The sequence below is a fragment of the Simochromis diagramma genome, unplaced genomic scaffold (genome assembly GCF_900408965.1).
Source record: "Simochromis diagramma unplaced genomic scaffold, fSimDia1.1 OVJJ01000334.1, whole genome shotgun sequence".
NCBI classification, from domain to species: domain Eukaryota; kingdom Metazoa; phylum Chordata; class Actinopteri; order Cichliformes; family Cichlidae; genus Simochromis; species Simochromis diagramma.
In genome coordinates, this window is record NW_024386764.1 from 4,479,821 (window position 1) to 4,504,268 (window position 24,448).

Consider the following 24,448-nt stretch of genomic DNA (forward strand, 5'->3'; position numbering starts at 1 on the left):
TTTAAAAATCACCACATACAAGGTTTTAATCGTCTGAAAATCGTCAGATGGGGAAGAAAAAAAAAAAATTAGTCAATGCACTACAAATATTTTATGTTACATAGATTAGAGGTCTTTCATCTGCAACTCAGACATCGACAGCATCCCACAAAACAAGCAAAAATGTGAACATTTGTCATTCTCAACATCCAACTCATGAGGAAGGACTCAACTCTTATCAAAATATGCTTTGCACATTACAGTAAAAATTAGCTTCTAAAGTAAACTAAGTGACAAAATAAGAACAAAACATATGGATACAAGTGTATTTCTTTTTACAAAAGGTAAAACGAAATCATACAAACGGTTTAAATTTACACAATGTATCTGACAAAACCAAACATATTTTTCACAGCGAACCTGATCTATTCCATTTTATTCCTCCAGAAAAGCAAGTGTGCTTCAGGGGCGTGAGGTGCAGGTTTGCATTTAGGACATTCAGTATTCACGTCTTGATTAAGCTGAAAAGGTCAGAAGTACCATTCTGGCACAGAAGGGGGATGGAAGGTCTGAGGGGTCTAAATAAAGGGCTAAAATGCCCATTAACAGTTAAATATATACCAATGACGCTTTGTGGAATGTCCAAAAGCTCTGAAAACTGATGCAACCAGAGTCCTTTCAAAAAGTAAAATAGACTAAGACTTTAGTCATCAAACTTAATTTTCTTCCCCTGGGGTTTGCCTCCAAAACCACCGCCACCTCTTCCACCTGAAACAAGAAAGATGGGCAACTTAATCTACAAGGCAGCATGTTTGGCTATTTTACAAAACAAAGATAAAGAGGCACACTTAGACATCGCTCTGTTTCAGTTAACTCTTGGAACAACAAATGTAAAAATCTACCAGCTTAAAGCTGCAAGTCAGGTAAAAGATGACCACAGTAGCCACGGGTTTAGGAGTTTAATCCCTTACCTCCGAAACCACCGCGTCCGCGTCCACCTCCACGAGGTCCTCCTCGTCCTCTTCCACCGCCACCACGACCACCAAAACCGCCAAAGCCACCACGGCCTCCTCTGCCGCCACCTCGACCGCCGAAGCCGCCGCCACCTCTGCCTCCACGGAAGCCACCTTCACCCTTGGGCTTGGCGTAGTCCAGAGTCACCTTGCTGCCGTCAATCTCGCCATCCTCCATTGCCTCCTTAGCTGCTTTGCAGTCATCCTCATTGCTGAAGTCCACAAAGCCGAAGCTATAGAGCCAGACAGGTTAGGGGACGAGATAATGGAAAATGATTCTAATTAATAAATGTAATTCTAATGCAGTGCCATGAATTAAACTATTTTACTTTGTCGGGTGAAGTATTGGTTTTTAAATAACGCATCTGAGCAAAGTCTCTCTAGTCTAATTCAAACCACATCGAGTCTGTTTCACATCAGACATGGGCAACTGCCACTAAGGCAGCTGCCTGTTTAACTGCGACTTTGCTCTCCTTCTCATACGAAACCGTACACTGTCATTGTTAGACAGAGCGGTGCTCAAGAGAAGTGATGGAGAAGGAGTGTTTGCACCTGTTCAAACTTACCCCTTTGATGACCCTGTATCTCTGTCTGTCACTATCCTGGCTGCTACAGCACCCTCAAAGGCATCCTTCAGGGTCTCTTCTGTTGTGTCCTCAGAGAGACCCTTGACAAACAGGGTTTTAGTTGGACCTGGTAGAGAAGATGGCATCATGTAAATAAGCAAAATAATATCAATCTGGGCAAATTAAACAATTCAACAAATTAAAATTCACGGAAAGATCAGCTCAGGACTTGACTATCTTTGAATCTTCACAGAGTTTCAGGAGATAAAGATTTCATCACAGCTGGAAGAGTCTCAACTAAAAAAAAACAACTGATTGGTTTCATGACCTACCTGAGTTTCCCCTGTTCCAATCTCTGCTCTGGCTGTACTCCAGTCGGATTGATCGGCCTTCAATTTCTGTGTTGTTGAAATTTTCTAGAGCATCTTTAGCATCATCTGTGCTCTCAAACTCCAGAAAAGCAAAACTAAGGAGAGAAGAACAACGATAGAAAAAGAGTCAACATCTGTTTCGAAATACTTCATCTGAATGTCTCGCTGAGGGCTATTAGGGTTAAAATGTTTAAATTTTGTCATTTTACAAAGTTTACTGTAATTGTTGCACAGCAGACATAGGCAACACCCATGTAGGTGGGCAGGCCTGTTCTAACTGCACTGGCTCTACTTCTTGTGCGACTCCAAGTACTATCACGAGGAAGATTTACAGGAGCTCAAGAGAAGGCGCAGGTGTTTTACACACCATGACTACATTTGCAAGATTGAAAGCCCTCGTTGGGGTTACCCATGGCCACACAGACACTCACCCTTTGGGTCTGCCATCTCTCTGTGGAATCCTAATAGAAACAGCTTTCTCAAATGTGGACTGCAGCACGTCCTCTGTTGCGTTGAAGGAGAGATTGTTCACGACCAGGGTCTTGCTGGCTGCTTCAGATGCTACAAAAAGAAAAGATGAAACATTCTTCAGCCGTCTTATGTTATGTTCACTATAGATCAGTACATTTGCAGAACTGGCATTGGCCATACAAACACAGACACTTTCATTAAGAGTATAGATACTTATGCATTCTAATAATTGAAATTATTAGAACTGCTTGTTACAAGTAGCTTGTCTCACAGTTCTACAAAATATCTCAAGCCTACCTGATGCTCTGGCTCCCATGTGGCTCTTCTCTCCAGTATAGTCAACGATGATGGATCTCCCCTGTACTTCAGAGCCCTGGGTCTCCTCCATCGTCCTCTCTGCATCAGCCTCAGTTTTGAACTCCACGTAAGCAATACTGTAAAAAACAAAACAAAAACATGGAACATACTCTTAAAAAAGGAACTGAGTGATAATGATGAAACATAATCAGCAGTTCATGTTCTACAACTACTGCCCATAACTTCAACTGTTTACTATGCCATCTAGGATTATCAGTCCAAACTTGTAGAGTCTGAGTTAATAGCAATAATTTAGATAATCAATAATTATTAATTGCTGTGCTTCTTATATAGTTTTCCCAACCACTGTCTAATGTACGAAACATTTACAACCTAGCTTGCTCTTACCCTTTGTTTGAAGTATTCTGGCCAGGAGGCACCCGGATTTCTACTGCGTCTTTAAAGATCTCTTTCAGGTCATCTGCCGTTGCGGAGAAGGGAAGGTTCTTCACAAACAGTGTCCGTGCGTCCTTCTCTGTGGGCCATATGTCAGTGTCAGTGCGAGTACAGGAACAAAATTATTTTCCACCCACAAAGAAATGTTTCAATTCATGACATCCATTACCTTTTTTGCTGTCTTGCGAGCCTTCTTTGCTGCGGGCCTTTTCCAGTTTCACTTCCTGGCCCATGACCTTTTTGCCATTGAGCTCCAGGCCCTTCTGCAGGTCCTCCTCAGATGCAAAGTCCACATAGCCAAATTTCCTGTAGAGTTAAAAATGCAAGCAACATCAGACATGCCACCTTCAATGAATTTAAGTGTCACAGACCAGCTTCTTTTTTTAACTTTACCAATAAAACAAGGGCGCTGTCATGCCAGTTACAATGACAGGATACTTTAATATCTTACCATAAATTTAACTTGTTAACTGTTAAATATTAACAAGCTAAGTAAACCATTAACTTGTTTCTATCAACCGGCTATGGCCAAACTGTCTTCAGAGGTTAATCTCAACTACATGGTGATACAAACAGAACCAGTCAAACACATCTGATATTTGTGATACACTCAAAATCAATCACTTATACCCAACGAGTGCATTTTGATAGGCAAGAATAAGCCAACCAGAAGGGATTAACTATGATTTGTTTTAAATGTAATTCTTACTTGTTTCCTCCTAACCGGACGTCTGTGATCTCAAGGCCGTTCTTGGAGAAGAATTTCCTCAGTGAAGCTTTGATCTCATCAAAATCTTTGCTTGAGTTCAAGTTTCCAACAAACAGAGAAAACGCTGGCAAACAGGGAAAACACTTCAATTACTTTTGGTGTAAAAATGCATTATTGATATTTATGTTGACATTTTAGGATTAGCATTAAGCCTCTTGTTGATAAACGTAAAGAAAGCTTATTAAAACAGGCAGAATATATTTATTCTTACCCTGTCCTTCTGACTTTGCTTTCTTGGCAGGTGGAGTGTCCTTTTTGCTCTCAGCCTTCCTCTTCGCAGCTGTGGGTTCTAGTCAGAAAGGAGAATGACGACAAAAAGAGTAAGTGAGTGGGGCAGTGAGTCTTCATTGTCCACATCATCAACAAAGACTAAAGTACAGTACATAAGCCATCTTACAGCGCACACACATCTTTATTATAGGGTGGTGGTCACTTTTAAGTGACTTTATAAAAACTGGGAGAATAACACTTTCACTTAATTTATATATATTTTTTTTTTTAACTCCCAAACTTACTTTCTTCATCCTCCTCCTCATCGTCGTCCTCCTCATCGTCATCATCTTCGTCATCCTCCTCATCGTCTTCAGACTCTTCCTTGGCTTTAACCATGCCTGCTTTCTTTGCCTTGGCGGCTGCTGGAGCAGGAGTAGTGTCCATTTCCTCTTCAGAGTCTAAAAAGCAGAATCAATGCCGAAGACGTAAATCTCACAGTAACTGTGGCCGAATTCAAGTGCATTGAAAACGAGTATTACTGTGTGTCAGATAGTTCAAAAGGTGACATCATACATGATCAGTATTAAGTCCCTTGTTGATCATCATACAATGTTAACTATTTCAATGGCTCCTGTTAAAAACAAAAAAAATGTGAGGATCAGTCTTACCATCATCATCGTCTTCATCATCATCTTCTTCAGATGACTCTTCTTTAGCAGGCTGAGCCTTTGCAGCCTTGGCTGCAGGCTTTGCTGGAGTAGCCTTCTTGGGGGGAGGGGCTTCCTCTTCTGACTCGTCGTCATCATCATCATCGTCATCAGAGGACTCCTTTGCAGGCTGAGCCTTTACTGGGGGCTTTGCTGCAGGCTTAGCTGCCTTCTTGGGTGGTGGGGCCTCTTCTTCAGATTCATCTAGACAAGAAAAAAAAAAAAAAACGAGTTTGTTCATTTCATTGCAGAAATTTTCAACAAAACCTCTTTAGAGTTCAAAAAAGGGCATTAGGTTGTAACAGCGATTGAGGATAGGACCGGCAGACAGCAAAATACACACCGGTACCGAAGACATAGCGCTGTCTTTGTTTTTCCTCCGTACATTACACACATGAGTACTAAACAACCACATGCATGCCAAGAAATGGAGGATGTTTTGTGACGCATTACATCACCAGACTTTTAGCACAAATACTTGGATCAGATTAAAATGAAGCCATTGACAGTTTTATTAAAAACACAGTACAACGGTAATTACTATCAGTCACACAATACCAAAAGCCTTACCATCCTCCTCCTCATCATCATCATCTGACTCCTCTGCTTTTGCACCAGCTGCCTTGGCTGGTGCTTTTTTAGCCGGAGTTGCTTTTGCAGGTGTCTTCTTTGGTGGGGGGGCCTCCTCCTCTGATGATTCGTCTATATATAATAAATAGCAAAATCGTCTTAGACAATATTATGCTCATTTTAAGATTTTATCTTGTTTAGATCAAGAATGTATATTATGAATTTAGACAACACGACACATTCACCAGTTGAGTGGAAACAGCAGTTTTCATAACTGAAGGTTTTCTTTCTAAAGACCATCTGTTTCACTGTTGTAACTAAATGTCAAAAACAACGTTTTTCTTAACTGAGCGATGCCTGATGCATTTAATAATGTTAGAGGGACTCACTTTCTAACATCTGGATGATCCTTAAACATCAAAACAAACAAAGTAGGTCAATCTCTATATATTAAAGTCCAGACTAAATTACACCTACATACTGGTTATGTGAGATACGTGAGATATGAGTATCATTCAAGTAGTTTCATTTTGGACCTTTATTACTTACCAGAATCATCATCTTCACTTTCTGCTTTTTTGGCAGGAGTGCCATTTCCAACAACTTTGGTGCCTTTGGCTGGTGTGGCTTTCTTCACCGCTTTAGGTGGAGGAGCCTGCAGTTTTTTGAAAAAAAATTATAATAATAATAAAAAACACTTAATACCACATTTTACATTTTACTTTCTAGCCATAAAATACTTGAGACAACGTCTTTGTACCTCTTCTTCCTCATCACTGCTGTCCTCTTCGCTGGATTCCTCCTCAACTTCTTTAGGGGGTGGAGGGGCTTTTTTCTTCTGAGCTGCTTGCTTATTTGCTGCCTTCAAAAGAAATCCCGGAATGCAAAAATTGTTATTACCAATGTTTTTAAAAACCCAACAATAATGGAGCCCTACAAGTAGCCAAGCATAGATTCCGGTAAAGAAGAGGGTCTAACAATCATGGCACCCGCTGCAGCATGTCCGCAAACATGAGGGGGCTTTAGGCCACGTGGAATTCCACGGTTAAAATATAAAACAGGAGAGCCGTGCTGCTTGTTCAATAATTAAATCATCAACGGCAAACGGTTACGTGAGTTTAAAATAAGCCACTCAAATGATAACTGTACGCGCCGATGGGGTTTCTCGGTTTTGGTTGCTTGCCTCGTGTGTCACTCAGAGCAGGCGCAGAACCCACGTGGAGCTCTAGAGGTCGGTCAGCTAGCATGCTGGGTAATTTTACCATTTGCTGACAAGCATTAAAGAATTATATTTATATATTAAAAAAAAAATATGCCGAACAGTTATCTAGAAAGTCCGTTACGTGACAGAAAGTTTTTAAGTGGGGCAATTTAAACTTCACACCGAGAACTACCAATATTTCCACAAAATGAAGTAAATTAGAATCAAGTCCGGGTATGAATGCGCTAATGCTAGTGGTTAAGCTAGCCGCGTGCTCAAATTTTCGGTTTTTACAACAGTTTTCTAACAAATGTTGGTACAGGTTGGCAGGCTGGCCATAAATTGGTTTTGTTTTAGTCTTTCTATACGCCATACTTAAATCGAGAGCGCGCACGAAATCCACACTAAGCAGCGGTTTAGCTTAGCAGGCCAGAGAGCCAAAAGCGAGGCACAAACATGGCTGATCGCAAACGAAAAAGGCGTAGTAAATGCGGCAACACCACCACCACCATGTTGATTCATTAAAAAAAAAAAAAAAAAAGGCGACAATCGCTGCTTTACCTGAGCGGACATTTTCTTTTTCCGCGAATTCACCCCCTTTTTTTTTTCTTTAACAAACGCACCAACTTCTGCTTAAAGGCCTCGTGCGTAAACACAAGCCTTCTTTCTATCACAAACGCACGCACTATTTTTAAATAGAATGACGTAATCTTACCTTTGCTAACTTCACCATTGTGCTGTTGTGTGTTTCAATAAAACACGAGAAGCTGGACGTCTGAAGATGAATTTAAAAAAGAATAGCTAATGTATGCACGTGGACCTGCCTACTCGATGGGACATTGGACAGGAAAGACAGAGACGACGAAGACGCGCTCTGTACTCCCCTTCTTCGCGCGCTCTCGCCGACCCGCCCACATGACTATCTCTACCAATCACAAGCTAATGTATTTGCGTCGTGCCCGCGCCTCACCCCACATACAGGAAACATTGAATTTTACTACTCTAAGGAAATACTGTATAACTATTCTCGTCTCACTATATCACTAAATACATGACAAAAATACGAGGCAGCACTGTCAAATCTACCGTGTTTAACCTTTAAAGTCAATGTTATGACAGTCTGTATTTAATATGAACATGTATTATTTACATTGCTATTATATCATTATTATTATTATCATGGTTTTGTTTTTAATATACGTATAGTTATCGATGTTTACAGTTAAAATCTTAAAGAAAACTATTTTCTGCAATTTCCCGGACTTAACGCTACAGAAACCATATACAGCTTATTGTCACATATCCCATGCAGCTGTTTACATGGCCACGTGGTTCGGCACGGTTGCCAAACTATCAACCACGTGTAGTCCACCACGAGGTACACGCTACACTATTAAACAGCGATAGTTCCCAACTAGTATAGTATAGTATAATCTAAATACTTCAAAGTGAGGTATACATAGTAGTTCAGTCCAGTTTTAGTACATGTTTTTCATGTAACTGTATACATTTAAATAAAACTTAAAAATAAAAAACCCTCTACATAAGGTTTTTCCATGCTCAGAGTTTGCCTTTGCAAGGATGACTACACACAGGAAGGATGTAAGCAATAGATATTTGTTGCCTTTTTGGTAGATGCGTGCATTTAAAATGATAATAATAATATTTAGGCTTTTTTTTTCCCTCAGTGAAGGAACCTCTTTTTAATTGCCATTAAGTTACTTTTACATTGTAGATAATTTTAAATATAAATATTCATACATTGTTTTTCTGTTGCACAATTGAATCCTGGAGCCAACCGGCTGATTCCCAGGGCAACATGAAGAGCACATTTGAGTAATTAACCCTCAACACCACACAGAGGCAGCATTGCATTTAACATCACTCGGTCTTATGGACTAGTCTCAGTGAATTACAACTACCTTTGATTTGAGAAAGATAATGTAACTTTATTGGTCCCTTCTTCTTTGTAATAATAATGATAATAATGATAATCTAACCATTCTCTTGAACTTCAATATCTTTTGTAGTCAGAAAGCTCACAGAGTAGCCATTGTTCTACCTGTCTACCTGTACAAAATGTTGCATTCTGTTCAACTTTTGCCCCTTTTCTTAGTCTTGCTGTGACATTCTGGACTTGTGATCACAACTGTAGTTGACTGTGTTTAATTATTACAGTCGTCCCACTGTTGGTGGTTTTAAAGCATATCAGTATAACTGAAAAAACTGTTTTGTGTAAAAAAACCCCACAAAAAACAACAACAACAACTACAAAAGAAAAAGAGCTACTGAAATTGCCATATTGAAATAACAAAGGTACATACAACTACACAGCAGTGTCTATGCTGAATTTGCAGAATGAATAGGTATGCCTCTTTGCAAAAACCCTCCTGTCACTCTGTCTCTTGTTCAATTATTCACTGCTGTCTTTCAGCAACAATCATATGACCCCTTATGAGCAAGTGCTTTGGCAACAGTGGGAAGGAAAAACTCCCTTTTATCAGGAAGAAACCTCCAGTAGAACCAGGCTCAAGGAGGGGTGCAATCTGCTGCGACCGGTTGAAGGTAAATGGATGAAGACAGGACAAAGACATGATGTGGAAAAGAGCCAGAGATTAATAATAATTGAATAGAAAGATGTGTTTAAACACAGTGAGTGAAAAAGGTGACTGAAGAAGAAACACTCAGTGCATCATGGGAATCCCCCGGCAGCCTACACCTATTGCAGCATAACTAAGGGAGGATTCAGGGTCACCTGATCCACCTGATATGCTTTATCAAAAAGAAAGTTTGAAGCCTAATCTTAAAAGCAGAGATAGTGTCTGTCTTCCAAATCCAAATTGGAAGCTGAAGAAGGGCCTGAAAGCTGAAGGCTCTGCCTCCCATTCTACTTTTAAATACTCTAGGAACAACAAGTAAACCAGCAGTCTGAGAGCAAAGAGCCCTAATGGGGTGATATGGTACTAAAAGCGTCACACATGATAGCGTCACACAGTTGTTGCAGCTTGTCAGCATCACATCCATGATGTGAATTTTCCAATCCATCACATCCCAAATGTGTTCTACTGGGCTGAGATTTGGTGAATGCACAGACTATCTCAATACGATGAACTCATGTTGAGAAAAACAGATTTGGGTGATCTGAGCTTTGTGACTCGTTATCCTCTTGGAAGCAACCTTCAGAAGATGGTCATAAAGGAATGCACATGGTCAGCAACAATACACAGGTGGACACAAGGGGCCCAAAGTGTTCCAAGAAAATATCCCTCTCACCATTGCAGCAAGCTGAATCACTGATACAAAGCAGGATGGATGCATGCTTGCATGCCAGATTTTGATCCTCACATCCAAATGATGACCGATCAGACCAGTTTACATTTTTTCAGTCTGCTGTCGTCCATTTTTGTTGAGCCCGTGTGAACTATAGCCTCAGTTTCCTGTTCTTAGCTGACAAGAGTGGCAGCTTTTGCGGTCTTCTGCTGCTGCAGCACATCTTCTTCAAAGTTCAACATGTTGTGCATACTTTTCTGCATACCCTAGTTGTAACAAATGTTTATTGGAGGTACTCTTGCCTTCCTGTCAGCTCAAAACAGTCTCCAATTCTGCTTTGACCCTTGTCATCAAGAAGACATTTTCATCTCGAGAGCTGCTCACTGGATGTTTGTTTTTTTGTTTTTGTTTTTAGAAACTTCTCTTTAAACCCTAGAAATGGTGTTGTGGGATAACCCCAGCAGATCAACAGTGTCTGAAATACTCAGACCTGTCTGGCACCGGCAGCCATGTCTCATTCAAAGTCACTTAAACCACCTTTCTTCCTCATTCTGATGCTCACTTTGAATTTCAGCAGAACATCTTTAACATATCTACATGCTTGAATGCACTGAGTTGTTGTCATGTCATTGGACCATTAAATTAATTGCTTAATCGTGCAGCTGAACACGTGTGTCTAATTCAGTGGCTGTATTTTAGAATGGTTAAAGATCAAATATAACAACATTGAAACTAGTAAACAAATTCACATGGCAATGTGACCGTGTACGGCTATATGCTGGCCTTTGATGAAAGCTTTTATTAACTGAAAGCTCTGCCACAGAACACACTGGATTTAACACAGCAGTGTTGATATATTTCTTGCTGTTGTTCAGTGTATGTTCTATTTTGTTGTTGGTGGGTGCAAAAGGTGTTATAACGATCCCCAAACACTACTTTCATTTTATTATTTTATCCTTTATTTTTTTTTAGACTTATGTGACTCATGTTTCTTGAACACCAGGTACATGAGGTGGGCATGTTGCCTTTGTGTTTTCCAGAGTAGCGTTTACACTTAGTGTGTAGTGTAACAGCTAGGTAGGCAGGCTGTTCTGAACAAGTACTGGATATTACGTTCTTTTCTTTTCAGTGAATTAATTATTGACTTTAATTCGGCTTTAGTTCTATAGCACCGGCCACCTCAAGGCCTGTTTTGTATGTGTGTGTGTTTAAAGTTGTATTACTATGAGTATGACCGTCAATAATATAGGTTCACAAAAAAGAGACAAACACATCTAATTTATGATTGTAAATGTGTTTTCACAGTAAACGAGTACTCTCAGTTTGCTTCTGTCAGCTGTACATCTCTCCAGTTTGCAAATCGGTAGCAACCTCAAAGTCAGATGCACACATTCACAACAATCACACCATAAATATCATGTTTCATGGTATTGGAAAGGAAATCCTTGAAAAGACTTTTACATTGACTTCACTGTATTCATTAGCTTGTAAAGTGTTCTCTCTGTATTTTTCTGGCTCTCACCCCCTTTAGTGTAATTACACCATGAAACCTTTGAGCAATGGAACTTTTTACGGTTTCACAACTGAGCATAATTTGTTTTCTTTTTTATGCTTCTTTATTATAATCTGGGTGTGTTTGTTTTCCTTTTTAATATCGCACATATATGGGCTTTTCTCTATATGCTTGTTGTCTTGTTTTAAGCCATTTAGTTTGGAAACTACGAGATAAAAAAGCCATTTTGCTTATATGTCATCTTTATATAATGTTAAAGTATGTTATTCCTGCAACAGTTTGGCTGTCTGTACAGGATGTATCCTGTTCCCTCCTCCCTATGATGAATTGGAGAAGCATAAGAGAATGGATGGATGGATTATTATAAGGTGACTTTACTGCTTATTTTAAATAATATTTAAATTTACCAACTGGTAACTGGATGTAATGTGTGGAAGAATTAGAGGAACATTAGGAGGAAGTGGCTTCCTATCATCTTTTTAATTAGTGGTCAACATGATGGGTTATTTGGGGATTACAGCGTTATTGCCTGAATTCTAGAGATCGCTCTAAGTCAAAATTTAAGTTTTCAGTGTTTTCTTCTATTTGTGCAGCAAATTTGTGCAAGAGCTTTCGACGGTGTGGGTACAATCATGCCAGGTTGAATGCAGGAGTATAGATGCAGCACCCAACAAATCCTTATTGTTTCATATAAACATGTTATCTGATAACACAGAGTTTCAGATATTTGCTAATGTTTGAAACATTTTTTTTCAAAATCCAAGCAGGATAAAATCTTTAGTAAAGGTTAAACTCTGGCTCTCTGTACCAAAGTGTGCCTTTTGTAACACCAACCCAACCGGCTACAGCAGATGGCTGCCCCTCCTTGAGCCTGGTTCTGGAGGTTTCTTCCTATTAAAAGGGAGTTTTTTCTTCCCACCATCAACAAGAGCTTGCTCAAAGGGGGTCGAATGATTGCTTGGTTTTTCTTTTCTTTCTAATATTGTAGGGTCTTTACAACATAAACCGCTTCGAGGTCACTGTTTTATGTGAATTGGTGCCATAGAAATGAAACTGAATCGAACTGAATAAAAATGAATGGCGCTCCATCTAACAGCAGGGCAGTCTTTGTTTCTCTTCTGACAAAACCTCCAGAAGCCAGGCAGAAAATGCTCACAAACTAGAATTGACTAGTTTCACGGAACACACAAAGACACACAGATCAAAGATGTAAGTGCACATGGAATGTCCGTTTTATCGTTTTCGAAAACATTTACAACTATTTGAGACAAATGGGGGGGAAAAGGCAACAAACAGAACTGACCTACAGTTTGCATCCATTTCCAAAATGTTACATAAATAAAATCCATATTTATAAATATCTCTTTTTTTTATAAACATATAAATAGATTTTAAACATAAATACATTTATGCAGGGAACGATGAAGTACATGAATGTACAGCAGCAGCAGCAACAATATACAGCTTTGCGGTATGTAGTTTTTTTTACACCATTGTCCGCCATGTTGTACTACCCATCTGTGTTTGTATCTGTTGACCATGTTGTATGTTATACATATATGTACTGTATATATGTATATATACCTGCATATTTATTGTATATATATATCTATATTAGGATTTTGTAGTATTGTCATCCAAGTCTTTGTTTATGCTGGTCATGGTGACTTTCGTACCATAGAACAATCATGATGAGTTTTTCTTTATTTTCCCCTTCTGGTAAGAACAAACTCAACTTTTGTCATCCAAACAAACACGTCGTCCAGAGATCTAGAAAAAGAGAGGAAAACAAAAGCAAAAGGTTAGACAGAGTCTTTCAAGGTCAGCCTCATAAACACATGTTCATTTATTCGATCTTTTGTTAACGTAATACATGTATCAGTCAGGGAATCTCCAAATTTACTTGTTGGTTCTTTACTCATTAACTCACTTCTCATCTAACCACTTTACTTTAGATTAACTCACCCGTATGGTGTTAACCAATGAAAAACACACTCACCCATTGTTAGTCACTAACACTCCCCCATAGGGATGTCAGAGTTTACCATACAATCGAAAAAAGGTGTGAAGCCTCAGGACTAATCGTGTGTCACTTAGATTCCCCAGTACTTAATTAACCCACACAGCCCCCTTTTCAGTTTATGTTAAAAACACTTAGTGAAACAAATGCGTTTCCAAGAAAGATCTTGACAACCAAATATGTGTGTGAATGTGTCTCTGCAACCCCACTTCCGTCCTCGATATCTCCCTGCCCTTTTTCTTAAATGTGATATATTGTTCTTGTGTTATAGAAGCAGATGGGATCATTCATAATGATGTGCACAGATACAAGAGTGGACTTCCTAAATGCTCACTGGTTTCTTTCCCATACATCAGTTTAAGTGGGCTATCCACTTAAACTGATGACTAAGACTATCCTGTTCTAGAAGGTAATGCTAGAAGGTTTAGGCTTGATTATTTCCCTAGATTGAATATTTCTAAGTCAAAGGCAGTAGTGAACCACAATATTTTCCATGTAGCTGAACCATGCAATGCTGCATAAATACATGTGTCTTATGTATATGACAGATAATCCTGTAAAATCATCATTTAACTGCGAGGAATACCAACAGGAAATTATAATAAATACAATATTAAAAAATAGATTATTATGCCCATTTAATTAACTAGGCCATTCTTTTTTAAAATCCCTGATTGTAATTTGTCTCCCTCTTATCTTTCAGCATTCATTCTTTCATTTCATTTCACCCTGTTGCTTTTGGGCTCTGTTTACATGTCACTGTTTGCTGCTACAGTTAATGTTGCATAATGTTAAAGTGGGACTGATATGAGCGACCACTCACCATTCATTGCAGCGCTGCTCCAACCCTAGCATCCCATGCCGCTGATGGTGCCTATCCTGTCCATCTTGTGTCCGAAGCAGCCACTCCGTGACGAGGAGCCAGCCTTCTTGCTTCCCGATTTGTGTTTCTTGTTTGGGGGTTGATCGTTGAGGAGACGAGCCCACATGCCTCTGGCCCGGGTGTCCACCCGTAAATCGCGCAGTAACCGTATCCGAGTGCGCACAGCGTCGAGCCGTCTCTCTCTCTCCTCCGACTCCAGAAACTCCGTCAGCTCCTCACCCAGCAAACTTCTAAGAGACTGAAAGATAAGAAAATAAATAAACAATCTCTCCCTCAGGCAAATAAATTGTGCAAAGACAAATGCTTTTGATGAAAGTGAAATCTATGGTTTGTGCCCGTTTCAACAGAGTAGTCATTATATGCTAAATGTTTGAGGTAAACCTCAGCTTGGCATATATTCTAACGCTTTCACAAACGTAATGGCCGGGGGGACGCGTTGGCATTTTTCTCACAGCACGGCACTCAAGAATCCATTAACTTGTATCATCGAACCAAAAACAACTTTGGAAAAGATCCACGAGAGGCTCCAGTCATGGGGTTCAAACCTCGAAGGAAACCCCTGAAGAAGAGTGCAGTACTTCTGTTTTATTAAGTTACCGACTCTGACACCTCGCTCTCAAAGTGAAGACAAAAAACAAACAAACTTAAAACAGGTGCCTGTAGCTTACTTATCTGTTCGTAAAGTAGACTGTAACGAAGACCTCCAACATTCCAAATTTTACTGAGCTTAGAAAATAATTACAACATTATTTCAAACGAGTATTGTTTTAAAGGGTCAGCTTTATTCAATTCTATGCGTAATTGCGATTTTACGCACAATTTTGTTTTGGTTCGGTAAATCTTATTTTGAGTACAATTAATAAATACATAAAATTCCAAAAATGATGTTGATAGTCAGTATAATAGCTTTTCAGAGTTATTGTAAACTAAGAATTTTAATGTTTTCCCCATATGTGGTTTCATTTAAAAAAATCGCATATGGGCGATTTAAAGTCTAAAAATATCAAAGGGATGCTCGGAAACAAACTTTCACCGGCTGTTTCGGTTGCATGTCACTGAACATGCCGTCTGTTTGTAAATAAAGTGCAAGTGGACAGGGGTGTTACACTCTGAGTGTGGAAAAAGAGAGATTTTCCCCAACAGCTTAACAAGAACCAAATTGTGAAATATGATGCGCAAAGCTACTGTCCTGGAGGACCTGTGCCACAGAACAGCTGCTGCTGCTTATTCAGTACTCAGCTTCCAGCAGCTTCAGTCCAAACCAATCAAAAGGTTGTCCTGGTCAGTAATAACAATACAAGTGACTTTTTCTTACCTTCTGCTGCGCTTGAGTTAAAGGTTTTGCCCCCATCCTCACTGAAAGTAAGGTGACCATAAGTCCACACGCTACAAAGTATGACAAGTTCATTTTGACAAGTCTAGCAGTTGTTCGGGGATTCCTCTGCGCTGCAGTTCAGATCGAAGGACGTTAGCTTCAGCCAATCAGCTTCTAAACACAAGGAGAGTCCGTTTTTTACTCCAAAGCTCCTCAAGTGCTTCTCTAACTCTGTGTATTAATCCTCGCCGCTTTATAGCCAGCCCATGGTGATGTCATGAAAACCTGCGTAATGGTTCTCCTTCCTCGCCTATTCACTGTTTTTTGTACCTGCCTCTAAGCACGTCATGCCAGGGATTAATTAAATGCAAATGACACAAGCTCCGGTCATCGCTGTGTTAGAGAAAATGATATAGGCTATAAGCTATCAAAAGGCACAGACTTTAAGCTTTTAGACCTCTGGCTGAGATGCAACAGCTGAAACCAAAGGTGGTTTCAAAGGCTGCGCGTCAAGAGCTGAAGAGCGACTTTGGCAGTGAAATGAATTCTAGGATGCCAACCGTCTGTGCTGCGGAACATCTTAAAAAGACATACAATATGCTGCGCGTGGATGACATATCCTGTTTTCTTTAAGCGAAAATTCAGAGTCTGCTGCTGGAATTAAAGGAATTAGGTCATTTTTTAGATACCTTCCAGAAATTCAAATGTGATTTTCTTCATCTAATCACTTTTTTGGAAGGCACAAAGCGGAATTTTACCAGAAATAATTTGATGTGTTACTGCGCCACTCAAGCCCCGCGTTTTTCATTTATTTTTTTAAAGGGTAAAACTTATTATTATTATTATTATTATTATTATTATTATTATTATTATTATTGTTGTTATTATTGTTATTTTATTATACAGAGGAATGCAAACATACAGAGATGGAATTATTAAACAACCCAGTTTAAGTCATTTGCTCGACGTTATTTACATCAGAGCATGACATCAGCTAAGGGGGATTCACACCGAAAAAACCTCAGACGGTTCATGCTGATTCATAAAAAAACAGAGACACTCATTATAAATCATGTCATGTGTCTGGATGTAAATGGCAATTCCCCATAAACCTTTTAATTAGATGGTTTTGTGTTTCATGGCGGTATCTTACAGTTTGTTTTCTGTCTTTAGATCAGGTAGTCCACTTACAGAGAAGAATCTCAGAACTACTGTGGCTACTCCAACACACACTGGATGTGTGGGACTGTTCAGACAGTCACCCCCAACTCAGAAAGGAGGCACAGACATGAACCCTAAGCAATGATTACCACACCAGTGTCCAGAAATAATTTATACTGTTATTCTTGAATCAAAGTTGGCATGTCACTAAGAAAAGCTGCTGCTTTCTTAAATTTTAGCCTGTGAGTCTGCAGAGTGCCGTCAATATGCAGGATATTTAACCAGCGATACTTCTATAAACCAGGAGGAGTGTGACTCTGCACAAATGAGTGAAACTGTACAGAAGTCAATATGTTTATACTTACTTTAGGCTTAAGAATTGGCATTAGCTGCTGACTCCAACCAATGAGCGACGATGGGTTTTCATACAGACTATGTTACTTTACCACAAGTCCAGAGAAGAACAGTTGAATGGGTGTCGGTATAAAATCTAGTGTAAGAAAAAGCCTTTATGGCTCGCAGCCTTTCAACCCCTCTTACTGGTTTAGAGAATGCCAATCAACAAAGAGCACTCTCAAGCTATATACTTCTATACATCATATCTATAAATGAATGCTTTTTCATTTTTAAAGTGTTACAAGTAAGTCTTACTGGAAAAAACTACTGTAGCACTAAAGTGTGTAAAAAATTTAGCTTTAATCTGCAGCTGGGGATTATTTTTTTTTAACATATAAATGAATTTAGTTGTATTTAAGCAATTTGCACCAGGTTTGTCTACTTTTGGCAGAAAACCAGAGTTTTTAATTTAGTGTCCAGCACTGCTGCACCTGTTTTATATCAACCAGTAATGACTGGTTTGCCAGAACTGAATAAAGGAGATGGCTATAGGGGCTGGGAATATGGTGGAAACACCTTGGAAGTGTCCAAGAAAAGTTTCTGATGCTCAGGATTTTTTTAAAAAGGAACTCTGTAAGAGAGTAACCCTTCTGTAGAAGTGTGACACATGCATGAGTTGCTTCACTTCCAGGGTTGAGAGAGTAGTTTCTTGTTAAATCTTAAAGTTTGACCATACACGTTTCAAACAGTGTAAACCAAGAAAGTTCAACTTTAAAGAAGCGTTTTTGATACTGCAAACAGCCTGACATTGATGTATAGTTGCCTAACACTCGTTAGCTCACCCACGGTTGGTTACATATGCCGTGTGACCTGCTTTAAGATATACATAGAACTGTCACTATTAATTGGTGATATGCAGTTAGAACAATGATGATCTAAAAATGTTTTAAAATAAGTTGCAATCAATCACTAAAACACTTAAACGGCATGTTGTCAAGGGAAGTTTAAATTAAAAAGTCACCTCACTGAGAATAATTTACCTATTTAAAGAATATGCGCACATTTTGAGACAATACAAAAACCCTTGTGAAAAAAAAGATACTTTTTGCAGTGTGGAGTGTTTCTGGAGCAGTCGAGGCCCCACATAGTGGAGCAGAAATCTCAGGCAGCACCATCTGTTTTGGAACACAGAGTGGCAGTATTTGCTATGCCGAAAAGCGAATACCCCTCAAAGTCACATGTTACTGGATCAATACTATACTGTAAAACTAAGTCATTAATCAGCAGATCGTCAGCATTTGAAAGTCCTATAAAGGCTTTTTAGAGCAGATTTGGCATATGGAAAGTGTATACCTGCATTTTTTTGCAGAACATATGTCATATTTATTGTAGCAGTGCTGGCATACCTGCCAAAAAATGTCAATCAGAACGTGTGTTGGATTTGCATTGAATCATGCAGCAAAAACGATGTTTGGATGGCAGCCAGCAGCAGTGTCATCATTAGGTGTCCATGTTTCAACCTTTGCTGAATACTCTGCTTTTTTTTGGTTGCACACCATAAAAAATGATCGTTAATAATAATAATCACTTATGGTGTGTGTTAAAGATTATGACTTTGAAGGCTAAATAAAATACTGTGTGTATAATTAGACAACATTACTCTGATAAAGCATATAAAGTATATGGTTTTGCCCTATAAACTCATAAAACAGAGATGTTGATAAACTGAACAGATGAACAAGATGACTGGCCAGTGATATATGATGTAATAACAGAGCAACATGCATCCAGACTTTGCTTCTCTTCAAAGACAGGACACAAACATTACAATGTCACATTTTCCTTCAGTCTAACAAACTTACTACACTCATCACTGTCACTACATGCAGAAGTTCTCTTAATTGCTTGAAATGAAAGTAATGGACTTGTTTTGGCTATATAAAGCTATAAAAGAAAAATATAATGAAAGTTTTTATAGGACTCTGAAGTCGGAGCAGTGCAAAAAATTAAAATAAATAAAAATTAAAAAACAAGGGCTAAATATCGGACTCTGTAGACGATAGTACAATTAGAAAAAGAGTAGAGACAAGTTTGGAAGAGCTGATGGGAGAAAACTTCTTCTCTCTAAAAGGCACATGCCAGCACAGCTTAGGTTTGCAAAGTTGCATCTGAACAAACCACAAGACTTCAGGAACAATGTCTTTTGGACAGATGAGACCAAAGTGCAGATGTCTGACCATAATGCACAGCATCACACTTGGCAGCTCACAGCATATCAACACAAAAACCTTATACCAACTGTCAAGCATGGTGGTGAAGGGGTGCCCAACTGTGGGAGTTGGGCACCTTGGAGTCATTAGAGTCAAGCTCTTCTGTATACCAAAGTGTTCTAATCAAAAGTGATGCCATCTGTTTGACAGCTAAGGCTTGGGCCAAATTGGGGTTTGGAACAGGACAATGATCCCAAGCACAGCAGCAAATCTACAACAGAATGGCTCAAAAAGAAAGGAATCAGGTTGAGGTTTGGACTTTGCCATGGTCAACATCCAGACCTCAACCTGATTGAGATGCTGCGGTGAGACCTTAAGAGACCTGTGCATAAATGAATCCCAAAAAACCTAAATGAACTAATGTAATGTTGTAAAGAAGAGTGACACAAAAACACTTCCACAAAAATGTAAAAGGCTGATAAAGACATACAGAAAACTTCTGTTCCTTAAGTTATTGTTGCTGAAGGTGGTTCTACAAGTTATTAAAATTACAGGGTGTTCTTAGTTTTGGGATAACTTTATTTTTCACAGAAAAAAATCGTAACACAAATGATCCAATGCAAATATATGGATAAATGACTCATGAGTTTAATCTAATACTGCGCTCGAGGGTGATCTGACTGTGATATTTTCACTAATTCTCTGGTAAGGTTTTCTTTAAAGTGATCTTCAATTTTAACCAAAAGCTCCTGTGCTGACATTATATTTACTTTCTGAAATGACAGTAATAAAATCTGCCGGAGTAAGGTAAGCTGTGGTGATGATAAATAGCTCTTAATTTTGCCTCAATCAGCCCAACTTGGCCCTACCTCTCTCCCAGCACTGGATCCCCACAGGCCTGTGTTCTCAGCCCACCACTGAATGCCCTGCACACCTGTGACTCAAAAAATAACCTGAAGCTGAACATCCTTAAAAACAAAAGAGCCCATAATGGACTTCAGGAGGCACACATCGGTCCACTCCCCTCTTATTATAAATGGAGAACGGTTGGAATCTTTCTCCACCTTCAGGTTTCTGGGCACCCACCTACTGCCTGGGTGTTTGGTAGGCAGGGGCCACACCTGAGAACAGGAAGGCTGTGTAGACGGTTATTACCACCACCCCTGGAGGCCACTGCCAGATGCTGCTGTATCAGGAAAACCTGTGTCATCACAGGTCACCCCTTGCACCCTGCCCAAAAGTTGTTTTACTGCTGGTCCATGTTGAATAAAATAAGTTAGTAAGAGTAACAGAAAAAAATGTAGATGAAATTTGTCATCACAACATTTGTACTCATGTACTCCAAAAACTAACTAAAAGAGTTGAAGGTTGTTCCTTTCTTATACAAAAATGTTGAAATAAAGAAGGCTTTTTAAATCATCAACAGGATGTACTTGTCTGACATGAGTCATACTGTTACATCTGAACTTTTATTGCTAGTTTTTTTTTTGTTTTAGTTTTTTTCACAGTGTTGATGGCATTTATATTGAAACATGTTACTCTTTAGTGCAAAAAAGAATTTAAGCTGAAAATAATCAACACAGGTGCATCACATCACATTGCATATGTGATGTAAAATATGTTTTTAGCAGCTACTGCTGCTAAAAAGGCCACTCACACTCCAAGGTAACTGCAGTAAAGATGTTCAATTGCATGGAAAACTATTTTACTAATCCGCTTTTACAACAGCAATATGGAGCAGCTGAACTCTGCTGACCTTGTGTCCATGATGACATCTTTGGGTTTTGCAAAACATTTTTCACTGATTGCTAATCCCTTTATTTTGAATTTTAACAAGTGTATGACACATTCTTTCTTCATGTCGCAAGTGTTGTGTCACAAGTTTGCCTTTTTTTGTACAGTTTAACAATGTTACACACTTTTCCCAATGACATCACATGGGTTACTGAGAGCACCTATTTTGCTATGTCCTTTTGTACTTCCCCCTTTTTCTCCCTGCCTTTCCCACAAACTCTTATCCGCTCAATTTTCAGTAATTTTTTAAGCTTTGATGTGGCTGAATGAAAATGAAGCAGCCTAACTTACTTGCACCAGGAAGCTATGCAAACATATGGAGAGACCATGTGTTGCAGTAGCCGTTGCACTGAGTGTCTATGGGAGGGTTGAGTGTCTTGATTCCTCCTCTGGGTTTATGTAAGACAAACTACAAGGCTGTTATGGTCCTATAAATAACGGTTTTATTGCGTGTGGAATTTTAATGCTTTTTACACAAGTGCTCTGAAGCCTTTTGCATGTGCCAACAAACACGCTTGCCTTTATTGGCAACACAGGGCTACTTGACTAATGTACACAAAATGCGTATGATGACTGTGTAAACACACATGTTTTGGAATGAACTAGTTTTAGAGGAGGTAGGGTCTCCTGTCTCCTGGCTTGATGTTTTTGATATTATAGGGGTATGTACTAATTTCAAAAATGTTAACACTTGTTTTACTGTGGAGCACACTCACTAGTGCATCATCATAAATATCTGAATACTGTGAAAAAAGTAAATTTTTGTACTTTAGTACAAGTAAAGTGTAAAGTGACTATAGCCTATAGCTCATCAAATCAGAAATCCAGTTTCTCAAATCATTAGAGTAAAAATGTCCATCTCTAATGATCAAAAGTGTGTTAATTTATATACTCAATTTATAATTTATATACTAATATGCAAAATACTCCATCAGTGCGGCGTGGCATGCAGGTGATCAGGTTGCTTTCTTAGCCTTCAGTTCGTCTGTATTTTTGGGTCAGGTGTTTATTGTCTTCTTCTTGACAGTCTGTGGGGTTCGGGTCGCATGGATTGGCTGGCTGGTCAGTCATAGTAGTAGCATGATCAGCCAAGCATTTGGTAGTATTGGCACTGTGGGCAGGTGATGAATTCTGCAGGGAAAGGAAGTCAGCATCTCCATTAAAGCTTGTCAGCATGAAGTACTCCTAGATGACAGCTGATGAACGGTCAGACCAACCGCCACCTTCACCGGCAGATGACACGGCACCCAAATCATCATAGCCTGAAGACCTTATAGAAGGTAACGACACTATCCCAGTAGAGAATCTGAGTAAAAGGGCTTTACTTTTGAAAAGTGCAGTGGAAGGTGGTGACATCAGCTGTTAGACCTCTGTGCTTTGGAACCAACTTCCAGTTTGGGTTCAGCAGACAGAGCCACTCTGTACTTACACTTGAAACTCTTTTGTTTGATAAAATTTATATTTGCGGCTGGATCAGGTGAATTTGCTGCATGGAATATTTTTTTAGTCCTGATATTTTTGTGGAAAACTTATAACCTAAATAAAAATGCACCCTTAGCAGTCACATCAACATGCACATTATATGTCCCAACCAAAGACAAACTTTTTGTAAGCTAATGCAGGTGTCACAGCATGTGAGATGAGTTTTCCTGAGAATGGTGGAAGCCCTCCATCATATTGTGTAATGCTGTTCATGCATGAAGCCAAACACAAGGCATAAAGAAACCACAAGTGGAATACAGTCATATGAACAATAGAGTTTTATTGCCTATTCCAAAGCATGCACTTGTGCTTTTACTTTATTGCAATTCCATAACCAAAATATACTGATGTGTTTTGAGCAGACATTGAGGTGACTAATAGGGGGAAATAATTTCAGTCACTTCAGATTCAGATTTAGCATCTCGTGATATCACAGGGGAGCCACCGTGGCATTATAATTTAGATTTTCGCTCAATTCCAAGCATTCCTAAGTTCCTTGTGAAGGTTTAAATGCAGAAATAGTGCAGTTCTTGTAACAGAATGATGCTGCCAGCCATTTGGCCTACTATTCGTATATTTAAGTTGTGTGCCAAAAATACTGTGTGTAATTTTTTGCTCTCATGGCATATTGCCTCAGTCAGAAAAACATTCCAATCTGGAGGCAAGAAGACAGAACATATGAAAATGCTCTTAGGTCAAAAGCTATTCTTACCCAGATTTTTGTTTTCTGGACCACAAAAGATGCTGTCTGGGTTTTAATTTACTGGGTTTGTGTTTAGCCGTTGAAAAGTCTGTAAATGGACATGCACAAATTGCTAACATGGCCAGATACTGAGCCAATGATTTCAGCGTGGAAAGATGTAAATGCTCATGACATCGTGTTATAAGTGGCTACAATCATAATTCATTAATTATTCACGTTTTATAATCCCCTTATTATTATTAATGCCATCGCCAAGGTTACTATTACCATTAAAACCATAAAAGTGAATAATATACAGGCTGTTGGAGAAGCATTTATTCCAGTGTTCACAGCATTACCACACATACTTGGTGGCGGACATGTTATTTCAAAGCTCTGGTGTGTCACTTTTTCAAACCATGTGGAAAAATACGTGTTTGGGGTTTGGGTTGCACAAGCTGCGACAAAACCACATGGAAACAGGGCATTTTAAAACAGATATATAATCTTGGCTCGACGTTACAATTTTTTTGCTTGACTGTAAATGGACTTGCCTATTGCCAGACATATGCCACAGCACAAAAACACTGTTTCCCTAATTAATTTTTTTTATTCGAGACCAATATTTCCCCAATATCTCATTTATTAGTGATTGCTTTTAAAACTTATAGTGAGTCATGAGGAATGTGGTTTTTAAAGCATTAACAGCCGTTTTTTTTTTCTTAACCCAACAGAACATGTTGCTGCAGTGCTCAGCTGCACCACACCATCCATTCATTTTCAGAACTGCTTATCAGGGTCACAGGTGGGGCTGGAACCTATCGAAGCTGTCACAGGACAAAGAGAGGCCACCTTATTGAAGGGCTGCAGCTTAATACAAATGAAAAGGTGCAAGCAGCGTACACACATTAGCATCATTATGTTGCATAAGCAAAATAACTGCTGCTTACACCATTAGTAAGTGCTACACACTTCTGGAAACATCCCAGAATACTGATTGTCTAAACTTTCAAAATAAAATGTCCAGGTGAAACATCAACCACAAAATCCAGTGCTTTGTTAACAAAAATCCAATTTACAAGCCATTATTTGTTTTTGTGCAGTAATGTGTTGGGTCCATCTGTGTGCTACCTACCTTGATGATTTTAGTGGAATTAAAGAAAGGGAAT

At 39.1% G+C, this 24,448-nt stretch overlaps 2 protein-coding genes, 1 long non-coding RNA gene and 2 other non-coding genes across 5 annotated transcripts in view; 1 reads left to right on the plus strand and 4 right to left on the minus strand.

The window, feature by feature from the left end:
- ncl (nucleolin) lies at positions 1-7,477 on the minus strand. The gene is made up of 16 exons (XM_040032443.1): positions 7,329-7,477; positions 6,173-6,274; positions 5,962-6,067; positions 5,413-5,544; positions 4,804-5,046; positions 4,438-4,593; positions 4,134-4,211; positions 3,863-3,986; positions 3,323-3,459; positions 3,106-3,232; positions 2,698-2,834; positions 2,361-2,490; positions 1,891-2,024; positions 1,559-1,685; positions 951-1,225; positions 1-747 (listed from the first exon to the last, which is right to left on the minus strand). The coding sequence occupies exons 1-16, from the start codon at positions 7,344-7,346 to the stop codon at positions 683-685; spliced, it is 2,091 nt and encodes a 696-aa protein (XP_039888377.1). The 5' UTR covers positions 7,347-7,477; the 3' UTR covers positions 1-682.
- Positions 1,397-1,523, minus strand: LOC120735122. The gene has a single exon (XR_005696187.1). It is a non-coding gene; the product is annotated as a small nucleolar RNA SNORA75 (small nucleolar RNA).
- On the minus strand, positions 5,137-5,276 carry LOC120735107. Its single transcript, XR_005696181.1, has one exon. It is a non-coding gene; the product is annotated as a small nucleolar RNA SNORA57 (small nucleolar RNA).
- The window catches only part of LOC120733941, a 23,623-nt gene continuing 4,339 nt past the window's right edge, over positions 5,165-24,448 (plus strand). Inside the window, exons 1-2 of the long non-coding RNA XR_005695921.1 lie at positions 5,165-5,278; positions 22,456-22,461. This is a non-coding gene — a long non-coding RNA (uncharacterized LOC120733941). The remainder of the gene's footprint in view (positions 5,279-22,455; positions 22,462-24,448) is intronic.
- On the minus strand, positions 12,607-15,851 carry nppc (natriuretic peptide C). The gene is made up of 3 exons (XM_040032465.1): positions 15,615-15,851; positions 14,240-14,537; positions 12,607-13,166 (listed from the first exon to the last, which is right to left on the minus strand). The coding sequence occupies exons 1-2, from the start codon at positions 15,705-15,707 to the stop codon at positions 14,265-14,267; spliced, it is 366 nt and encodes a 121-aa protein (XP_039888399.1). The 5' UTR covers positions 15,708-15,851; the 3' UTR covers positions 12,607-13,166; positions 14,240-14,264.